The 10,682-nt window shown below is 44.4% G+C and overlaps 1 protein-coding gene across 1 annotated transcript in view; it reads left to right on the forward strand.

Annotated features, from left to right (window-relative positions):
• Positions 1–10,299, forward strand: part of Rnf130 (ring finger protein 130) — a 173,713-nt gene extending 163,414 nt beyond the window's left edge. The window contains 2 exon segments of the mRNA XM_004629299.2: positions 2,001–2,094; positions 10,114–10,299. Of these exon segments, the coding sequence (XP_004629356.2) occupies positions 2,001–2,094; positions 10,114–10,129 (110 nt within the window). The 3' untranslated portion in view covers positions 10,130–10,299.
• Positions 10,300–10,682: the final 383 nt, after the last annotated feature.

Consider the following 10,682-nt stretch of genomic DNA (forward strand, 5'->3'; position numbering starts at 1 on the left):
GGCCTTTGCGCTTGCCAGGAAAGCACTCATTCCACTGAGCCATCTCCCTGGCCCCTGGTCTTTCTTCTTAAACATGAGTTTTTGTAAGTGAAATGATTAGTACACACATGTATGTGTATTCAGAATTCAAAAATGTAGATATAATTAAATTTCTAAGTGTTACCTGTTTATATGTAAAATAATTGCATGCTTAATACATGGAGAATTACAAAAAAGGAAAAAGAGAGGATGCTGCATTATTCTACTTGATGATGACAATCGTTTGCTCACTTCTTGATTTTTTTAAATGCCAATATACATTTTTAACCTAGAATATATACATATTAAAATGATGGATTTTGTACAGATTCTTAATGTGCAGTTTGACTTAGACAAAAAGCTTCACTCTGATGATGAGGCAATGGCTGCACTAGAGAGTTTACTAAGCATTTTGCTAACATAAACTGATCGAAGCAGGGACTCGTAGAACAAACACAGCCACAGCTTTTATCCTTTACAATCTAATGAAAGTACAGTGAATTTTCCTAGAAAAATCCCTCTACACACACAATTATGTATTTAGCTGTAAGGTTCATAAAATAGACTAAGAACCTACATGCCAGGCATGGTAGGGTGTGACTGTAATCCCAGCCTCTCACGAGCCTGAAGCAGGAGAATCACAAGGTCAGGGCTGTTCTGAGCACCCTAGCAAGACCCTGTCTCAAAATAAAGTAATGAGGGTTGGCCAGATAGCTCAGGGGACTAAAGCACCTGCTTAGGCAGGGTGCAGAGGTCCAAGTCCAATCCCTGGTATGCCATGCCGGCCCTGGGCAGTTGACACTGGGCATGGTGGCACGTGCCTGTAATCCCAGCACTTGGGAGGCTGGTAACAGGAGAATCACTATGAGTTTGATCTTCGTGGTGAGACCCTGTAGACCCTGTACTAAATACAATAAAGTGATGGAGCTATTACTCAGTGGTAGAGCGCCCTCTGGGTTCAATCCTCAGTACTGCCCCCAAAAGGAACCATGTTACATACTTTTGTGTCTAAACATTTGACATGCCAAGTGTAAAGATTTCTTCTCAGCCTAATTACAGATGTGGGGGAATTTTACTGAGTAGTAACTTGTCAGACCACCCCTTGTTAGATGTACTCTAGGAAATGCTTCATGGTTAAGATCTTTAGGAAGTCAGATGGGTTCTCATTACTTTTGAAGTTCTTGATAAGTATTATTTTTTGAATGTTATCTTGACTGAAAAAGGAAAATAGCAACTAAATTCCTGGATTGAGACAGAGATAGTAGATCAAAAGCCCTAGGTTCTGTACACAGAAGTTTTCTGCTCCTTGGTGGCCCAGTACCTTGTCAGACGCCTCCCCTTCCATTTCTCTATGAAGCCAGAAAAACCAGCTTGCCTGCCAGCTGTGGGACTATGCAGGCTGGCGTCTGTTTTCTTCACACGCCAAGGAGAAGTCCTGTTAATGTAAATACCCTAAGCAGACCCACGGGAGAAGGCGTGGGGGTGAAGGCCGTGGGGCCGGCTTGCTCGCTGCTCGGAGCGCCCACGGGACCTCTGAGAGCCTACTCCACATTCTGAGCCTTTCCTAGGAAGGAGCGGTCAGCATACAGAGATGACAGAATGAAGCTTGGAGGACGGTTATGATTGTGATTACTCTCCTGTCATTTAAGGTACATTAAGTGAACATGTCGATGTCCATGTGCAATTTTATAGACATACTTCTTCTGTGTACCTTTGGCGGCCACCTCCTACGGAACTCATGACCTACACTGGAAGAAGGGGTCGAGCCCTGCTTTCCTTTCTCCCTTGCACCTTTTACCAGAACCTCCACTAACCTCCTCCAGTTAGTCGCTCTCTGGCAAGCCTCCTCTGCTTCACTTCCTTGAGCCAGTCTTGGCTTACACCTCCGCTGACGTCGGCTTCGTTGCATTTGAGGGAGATGTTGACACAATTTGACTTAAACCTTCTGCCCGAGTGACTCCCTCCCTTTCCTTTGTCAACAGAAGAATGGTTTATTATTGCCAGTTTTGGCCTCCTCAGTGCTCTCACACTCTGCTACATGATCATCAGAGCCACAGCTAGCTTGAATGCTAATGAGTAAGTAACAAATTGTTTTTTGGATTGCATGTGCCAGACGACCCCAAAAATATGTAGAAAAACTTTCATTGAGATGGGAATTGACCTTCCACCAGCTTCATACTGATCCTAATGGACCATAGAGAGCAAAACAACTTATATAATGGACATGTATTTTTAGTTACACAGAGTAGGAGTTCATCTTGTTCAACAAGAACAGGTCACTAAAAGAAAAGATGTAGAGGGTTTACTAGCCACCAGCTTAGAATGAATTGATAATGTGGTACAAATAACAAGGGAACCAGTGCAGCCGTGGAGTGTAAGGAATGTCAGCATCCTCCTCAGTGGCAGGAGTAGTGCTGCTCTAGGAGGGCTAGTCAGGGTGACTAAGACCCTTTACCTGGGTGTTAGTCAGCTCTGGGGCACATCATCACCCTTACTACCTCAAGGACGCTTAGTCTACAGGAAAGGCCATCAGAAGGAAGATCTGCTGTTTCTAAATGTCAACAAAGACTCCGGAAGAAGGGACAATCAGTATAAACCTTAAAGGACAGAATGAACGCCAAAGAGTAGGTTAGAGGAAGGCAAATTTCACCAGACTAAAAGGAAGAAGATAAGTCAGTTAGGTGACTTCGTGGTGGGATGGTTTGCTGCGGGGAGTTCTCAAAACCAGGAATCAGGTGGGAGCTGAGTGTCGCTTGGAGGGGAGATGTTCTTCAGAGGATGAAACTTGGATCAGATGACTGTCACAGCCCACTTTGCTAACGGAACAGAAGGCTATTGACCACTCACCATTGTTAACAGTACAGTAAGCAATATACAGTAGGACAACTTTCTGTTATACAGTTATTTTCCTGGCTTCTGCTAAAACAGTAATGTAAGGAATGTGTTGGTGTCAAGAAAAGCACAGAGGGGCCAGGGAGATGGCTCAGTGGAATAAGCACTTCCCTGGCAAGCGCAAGGGCCTGAGTTCAATCCCCGGTTCCACCAAAAAAAAAAAAAGAAAGAAAGAAAAAGAAAAACACAGAGGTCAGTAATTTGAGCTACACAAATTTGCTCACTCATTTATTCTAGCCAATCTTAAATTGTGAAGGCCTCTACTAGCAACATCCCCACCCTAATAAGGAGACTAAATAAAGCCTGGTTTGTTTAAATTAGCTAAGCAAGAGTGGTCAGAGGAACATTGAAAGATTCTTGACAACCTATTCCTTTAAAATAGGTTGATTTTGCAGAAGTAGCTTCCCATAGCAGTAAGATATTTTTGGTTTGGTTTTAAATTTTGAGGGTCGGCCCAATAGCTCAGCAGATTAAAGTACCTTCAAGCAGGCACAGGGGCCAGGGTTTGATCCCCAGGCCTGCCATGCCAGCCCCACCCCCAGGGTGCACTGAGACAGCAATTGAGACTGGTTTGGTGGCACACGCCTGTCATCCCAGCTCTTGAGAGACTGTAAACAGGCAGATTACTATGGGTCTGATCCAGTAGTGAGACCCTGAACACCCTGTAGACTCTTCCCTAAAATACACACAATAAAATAAATAAATTTTGAATTACTTCTCAGTCCTTTCTTTTACCAGTATTCATAAAAACCAGTTAGAGATGGGTGTGATGCCGGGCACTGCCCACATTCGAACCTGGACTGGCACTAGTGGGCACTGCTCCACCTTCAGTATATCCTGGCAATTTGGGTGATTCATAATAACTAAGAACAAAAATAAAAGATAATAACTAAATAGTCTTGTGCTGCTTGTGTAACATTTTCCAAATGTAGAAACAACAGGCACTTCACATCTACTTGCAGGGACATGATTTTGCTGCCTCTGATCCGATCCCTTGGGTCTGGGCTTGCTAACTGACCGGGACATTTTCCAGCCTTTGAGTGGTCCCCACTGCCTCACCCCGCAGGTCAACAGCCAGGCTCTTCTGTTTGGACACCTGATGTTGCTTCCTTCAGCAGAGCACCGTGGTTGCTATTCAGGCTCTAGAGCCAGACTCAACTGGCCTTGGCCCTGAGCACCTGCAGTTTTCAGTTGTGAGGCCCGGGCAGGGCTTCCCTGAGACATTTCATTCACCCATTAAACAAAGATAACTGCCTTACAGGTTTCTTGTGAGAAGCGTAAAGCGCTTAGCACACTGCCTGGTACATAATAAGTGCTCAATAAATGTTAGCCAAACCAATAAACATTAGCAGTTCTATCCAAGTTCTGTGACTAAGATGGCCATATGCCTTTATCCCTTGGAAAATGAACTTACCTTTTCCCATGAGAGGATACAGGACCACAGAGGTCAGTGGTGCTAGTTTCACACCTCAGTTCAGGGGAAATGTTTGTTTTGCCTGCAGCCGCCTCTTTTACTTACTCCCATGCTGAGCCATCAGCTAAAAGTAATGTAAGTAAATAATGTTGGTAAAAACTTTACCAATAAGCTATAGCCAGTGCAAGCAAATAGTGACATCCTGGGCACTTGTACAGAATTATGAAGTCATTTCATGGGTCACCTGCCTGGCAGTAGAATCTGCCAGATGCCCAGCATATGTATCAGATATTAAAAAGAATGCTCAGCTGGTGTGAAACCGACTAGAAGCCCAGGGACCTGCGTCATAGTGTCTTAGTTCCACGCATAAGTGCCTGCATGACTCTGAAGCTAAGTTCTGGATCGCAGGGTCCATGCCTTAGCCCTCCCTCCTCTCGTGGGCCTCTGTAGGGGGCTGCTACTGCAGCTACCCCTGGACTGTGGCTTACACGCTTCCATGAGACCCACTGAAGGACAGTGTTCCTGGTTCCATTGAGAGGCTGAGAGTGTGTGGGCGTGGGTGTGCATGTACACGCTGAGCGCACGAAGGGGACGCTCACAGCAGTTAGCTTACATGAGAATGGGGTAGTGTTTTGCTTTTGTACTTTTGGGTTTGTTTTGTATTTGCGTTAATAAGCATGAATTAATGCTTAATTTTTAAAGGCCTTTCTCTGAAAGGTAATTGAAAAGATAATGAATAATCACTTTTATGCAGTGTCTCAAAAACGTTGGAGGAAAAATTTCAGTTTAATTTTATTCCAGAAAGAGGATTTTTAGAAAATAAGTTCATAATTATTCATTTATCAATTGTTTAAATCCTGTCTTCTTTATCTTTTTACCTTTGTCAATAAGAAACAACTGAAATGAGATCCCTGTTTACATTTTAAACACCTGGTTTAATTTTCTGGGTAACCTCATTCATTTATAAGAGAATCTTTTATATAAACAGATCTAAAGGCCTTTTGACATTTTAATGATCATTTAAAAACTAATACCTTCCTTCTCACTAGCCAAGTAGAGCTGTCCCGTTTCCTCCCAGCGCTAGTGGTCACTGACTTGCATAGCACAGCCTCAGTAGGTGTTTGGCTCTGCACTCCCTCCTGACCCCGGGCAGGAGGCAGCAGGACAGGTGTGCGGGCGGGCAGCTGCTGCCCCGGGCAGAAGTGCTCCCTCTGCCTTGCCCGGGCTCCGGGCTGACAAAGGCTGACGCTGCTGGCTCCTTCTGAACTCAGGCCAAGTCCGGCCACGCATTCCAGTGAGCCGGTGCTGTCTGCCTAAGCACTGCGCTGTGACTGCGCCTTGAAGTTGTTTACACTGCACACGGTCTGCTAAATTTGAGACTGCAAAGACAAGAGGATGGTAGTCAGAGAAGCGGGTAAATGCAAGGTAAATCATGTACTAGCTTTACACACCTCTGCTTATTGATAACTACATAAGCCAGATTATTGAACTTTAATTCCCAAAGGAAGATTTTTGCTCAACTTATTTAGCTAAAGCTTGAGAAATCCCAACAAATACCAGCTTATATTTGTATCTCATATTTTCATTATTAGGGCCAGCAAGATAGCTCAGCGGACTAAGCGCCTGCTTAGGCAAGCACAGGGACTGGGGTTCAATCCCTGGTTCCACGTGCCGACCCCACCCCCCAGTGCACTGAGCCACTGACCGAGTCTGGGCGTGATAGCGCACACCTGTAATCCCCAGTGCTGGGAGGCTGAAAAGAGGAGGGTCACTACAAATCCAAGTTGCGTAGTGAGACCCTGTACCAAATACATTAAAAATATTTTTTTCATTATTATTTTTACTTGAACAAAGGTGTTGGTGATGTAGGAGAGATTTTTAAGTTGAATGAGAAGTTACACTAGGTATATTCAGAGCCCTTTTCCTGTACCTACAATCTTGATTCATACAAATCAAGGCCTCACCATTCAAGACAGTCTCAGCAGGAAGAAATGAACCTGACATGGCTAATATGATGAAGTAACAGGAACAAATGTTCAGAAACCCTGGCTTGGACTAGGGTGGTAGCTGAGGGATAGGGCTCTTACCTGAAGTGCATGTATGGTGCTGTAGGCTTGGTCCCCAGCATTCCAAGAACAAAACCAAACCAAAAAAGAGAAAAACGAAACCCTAGCTTTGAGGGGTTTTTTAGCAAGTTGTGGGCTCCTACATCCCCAGTGATATTCTTGGTGATATTCTGCCTTTTAGGCGTGTAGTACAAGTTTGTTGGCCGGATAAGAGGGATTGCTTCTTGTTTGCTCTGTACTGAATATTCTATGCATGTCTCTCTTTCAGAATAATTACAGATTATTTGGAACCTCAGACATCAAAAATTAATCATTTGGGCTGGGGAGATAGCTCAGTAGAACAAGCACTTGCCTGGCAAGCGCAGGGTCCTGAGTTCAATCCCTGGTACTGAAAAAAAAAAAAAAATTAATCATTTGATGTCTCAGGACACTCAACTTAGAAAAGATGGAACAGAAGTGATGTGATAAGTGTTTCGGCTATTTGAGGGACCCTTAAAGATGGAATAGTTACAGCTTTATGCATTGCCCACTGAAGACTTGCTCTTTTTTTTTTTTTTTTTTTTTAATTATTTATTTATTTCATTTATTTTGTGTGTGTGGCCAGCTCAGCCCACCAGGGGGCGGGGCTGGCTGGCATGTGGTGCTGGGGGATTGAACCGCGGTCCCTGTGCTTTGTTAAGTTTGTTCTAAGTAGGTGCTTTAGACCACTGAGCCATCTCACCAGCCCGAAGACTTGCTCTTGTACTGGGTTTTATTACGTTTGCTGATTTAATGTTCATAATAGCCTCATGTTAGCCAGCCACACACATAGAGGGCTACACTTCCTCTCTAGACCTAGAGTGCTGGGGACAGCACATAGAAGGTTTCCACCAAATATAAGAGAGGACTTTCTACCAGGCAGTTATCCATCTGTGGTATACAGGATACAGTAAGCTAGTCTTGCAGAATCTGTAAGGCCAGAGTAGTAAGGGTTCAGTTTTCCTCTTGAATTGTCTCCTAAGAAAGGTCAGTGCCTGAGGACAAGGGTTTTGTTGCTTTCCAGTCACCTTTTTCTGAACCTTGAGTTTGAAAAAGCACTTTTTCAGACTTTCTTTCTGCCATCCTCCTACAGTAAGAAATGTGTTTTGCATTGTAACCTAAACTCTCACATGTATGACTAAAACAAGTTTTACTCTTTCCTACCTGAATTCCCATACAGAATTCTCTTACATATTCTCTAATATAATTTATCCTATACTTTATTGGTTTTATTAATGCTAATCCTGAATATCAAATTGATTTTATAAACCTTTAAGATACTTAAACTATACTATAAGATGCTGTCTTAGAGTTTTTGAAACACTGATCTAAAGAATTCTAAACTTTGGGCAGGGGATGTAGCTCAGTGCATAAGCCCCTACCTGGCAAGGGCAAGGTCCTGAGTTCAACTCCTGATACCAAAAAACAAAAACTAAAACTCAGGAATTCTAAATTTTTATTTTTAGCTAGTTGCTTTTTGCTCATACTAGCACCATCTGTTATTTTATTGAGACTATTTTTCTTGTCATGATTCCGTCAAAGATTTAAAAATACTGTACCTTCTATTTAGGATATACTGCTAGATAATAGATCCTCTTCTTTCTCTGTATTTATTTCTCCTTATACTCACTCTTAAGATATTTAGACACAAAAGAATAGACTGGGGCGCAGAGGGATTGAATGACTCTTGAAAGACACTGTAGGAAAAGGACACTGGAGTTCTGGTCCAACTTTCCTTTCTGCAGTTTGTCCTTGACTGCTCCAGAAATCCACTTGAGAGTTCCACATAATGTGATGGGAAAAGACAAATTTAGTTTCTAGAAATATGGTTGCAAAAAGTATTAAAAACAATTAGGGGGCCAGCACGATAGCTCAGAGAACAAGTGCCTGCTTAGGCAAGCACAGGACCAGGATTTGATGTCTGGCACCACATACCCCGCTGGCCCCACCCCCAGCCCAGTGAGCCAGCCCCGAGCCCCGCACGATGGCACAAACCTGTAATCCCAGCACTGAGGAGGCTGAGACAGGACGGTCAGCACGAGTCCAAGCTGTGCAATGATAGTCTGTACCAAATACACTTAGAAGGAAGGAAGGAAGGAAGGAAGGAAAGTTGGAGGCTGGGGAGATGGCTCAGAAGTCCAAGCACCTGCCTGGCATGTGCAGTGACCGGGGTTTGACCCCGGTGCCATGTGCCGTACATGTTGTGCCAGCCATCAAAACCAAGCACACGCCTGTCTGTACCAAATAATAAATAAATAAATGAATGAATAATTTTTTTAAAAAAGACCATTAGGGGCCCGCTGAAATACAGCTCAGCGGATTAAAGCACCCGCAAGCGGGCACGGGATCCAGGGGCTCCATCCCCAGTCCCTGGCCTGTCATGCGGCCCTGCCCCTGGGGCACACTGAGACAGTGATTAAGACTGGGCATGGTGGTGTGCACCTGTAATCCCAGCACTGGGAAGGCTGAAAACAGGAAAACCACTACGAGTCTGATCTGTGTCAGTGAGACCCTGTAGACCCTCCACTAAATACATTTTTTTTAAAGCCTCATTCATTTTTATGCCATTTCCCCTGTGCTTTTTGGGTGCCAAGCTCATAGGAATGGAGACAGGGAGGCATGGTCTGCATTTCAGGGAGGGCAGGAAGGGGGCGAGACAGGGAGGGAGCACAGAGCACTTCCAGTCCCAGCTTGGCAGAGCTGAACGTGCTCCACGTGGAAGTGACTCGAGCCACAGTGAGGAAGAAGCAGAGCACATTCAGGGAGATGTGTGCTTTGCTGCATCTACAATCGGCACAGCACAACACTTCAGACTTTCTTATGGTGGGGGTATCTCCTGTGGCTGAGGAGTGTCTTTGAAATGGTAGAGAGTCCAGGCAGGAACATACATTAGGTCAAAATCAAGTTCAAGGGGTGAATCACGGTAGTGGGAGGAAATGGATTCGAGAGATGCTAGAGAATTACGCGGCAGCCGGAGGTGAAAGCAGATAGAAGAGTGTACCTGGAACTCCGCACAGAGAAAAGATCAGAGCTGGGGACACGATTGGGAAACTGCAGGCCAGGGCTGGGGCTGGGGAGATAGCGCGGCAGTCTAAGCCCCTGGCGAGAGGGCCGGACTGTGGAAGGGTCCACGGGGCAGTCCTAGTGTAAGGGCTGGTCAGGGCTCGCCCAGGCAGAACGTAGGAAGGCGGCAGGCTGAGCTAAGGGGGCGCAGGAAGCCAAGACTCCAGGCACTTTGTAGCAGCTGATAGGAAGGACAGAAGTAAATACATGCACGCACCTGAAACAGAATGATAGCCGAAGTCTGTGATCTTCAATTCTTCTGTCAGAATAAGTAATCCCACGCTTGTGTGAGAGGTATAAGAGGAACAAAGTTTAAAGAAAGCAACTCAGATTATAGCACACTCAGCTCTTAGTTCAGACCAGAAGAAGCTGTAAACGACATAATGGAACATTTTGCTGTTAGCTTGTGCTTGTTCCTGCATTCCTTTGGGGAATATTAAAACACTTCTAAGATAACAACCACTTCAGTTACAAGTCTGGAACTGGACTTCAGGCAAATCCTGATGTGCACTGCTATACCAGAAGGGATTAGGAAGGGGCAGTCTCAGACCACCCGTTAGTCAGGCGCAACCCTGTTATTGTAAAAGACTGACAGCTGCCCTGTAACTAATTCACGACCTCTTTTTCCCTTTTATTCCATAGGGTAGAATGGTTTTGAAGAAGAAAAAACTGCTTTCTGACTGATTGCCTTGAGGAAAAAAGAACCTATTTTTGTGCATCATTTACCAATCATGCCACACAAGCGTTTATTTTTAGTACATTTTATTTTTTCATAAAATTGCTAATGCCAAAGCTTTGTATTAAAATAAATAAATAATAAAATAAAAAGACTGCCACTGTGTGTTACTGAGTTCCAAAGATCAGTGTGGAAAGTACATACCTGAATGTCACTTGCATGTATTTCAGAGACAGAATGTGTCGTGACTCTGGGGAGAGGATAGGAACACTGTTTCCATTTGTATGTAATGTCGTCTCCTGCTATACCCAAATGAAGTGCAAGAATGGAGATCCCCTTCATAGTGACCTGGGGCAGAAATCCCGCTGAATTACCCACTTGATTTTCTTCAGGATGATCAGTCACTCTCTGATAATCCCTCCTTCCTTCTGTTGTGGCTTCTCTGCCTCCACCTGGATGTTTTGTTTTGTTTCATTTTATTTTGCTTTTTTGAGACAGGGTCTGGGCCATGTAGTTCAGGCTGGCCTTGAGCTTG

This window comes from Octodon degus, unplaced genomic scaffold (genome assembly GCF_000260255.1).
Source record: "Octodon degus isolate 3935 unplaced genomic scaffold, OctDeg1.0 scaffold00029, whole genome shotgun sequence".
NCBI lineage: Eukaryota > Metazoa > Chordata > Mammalia > Rodentia > Octodontidae > Octodon > Octodon degus.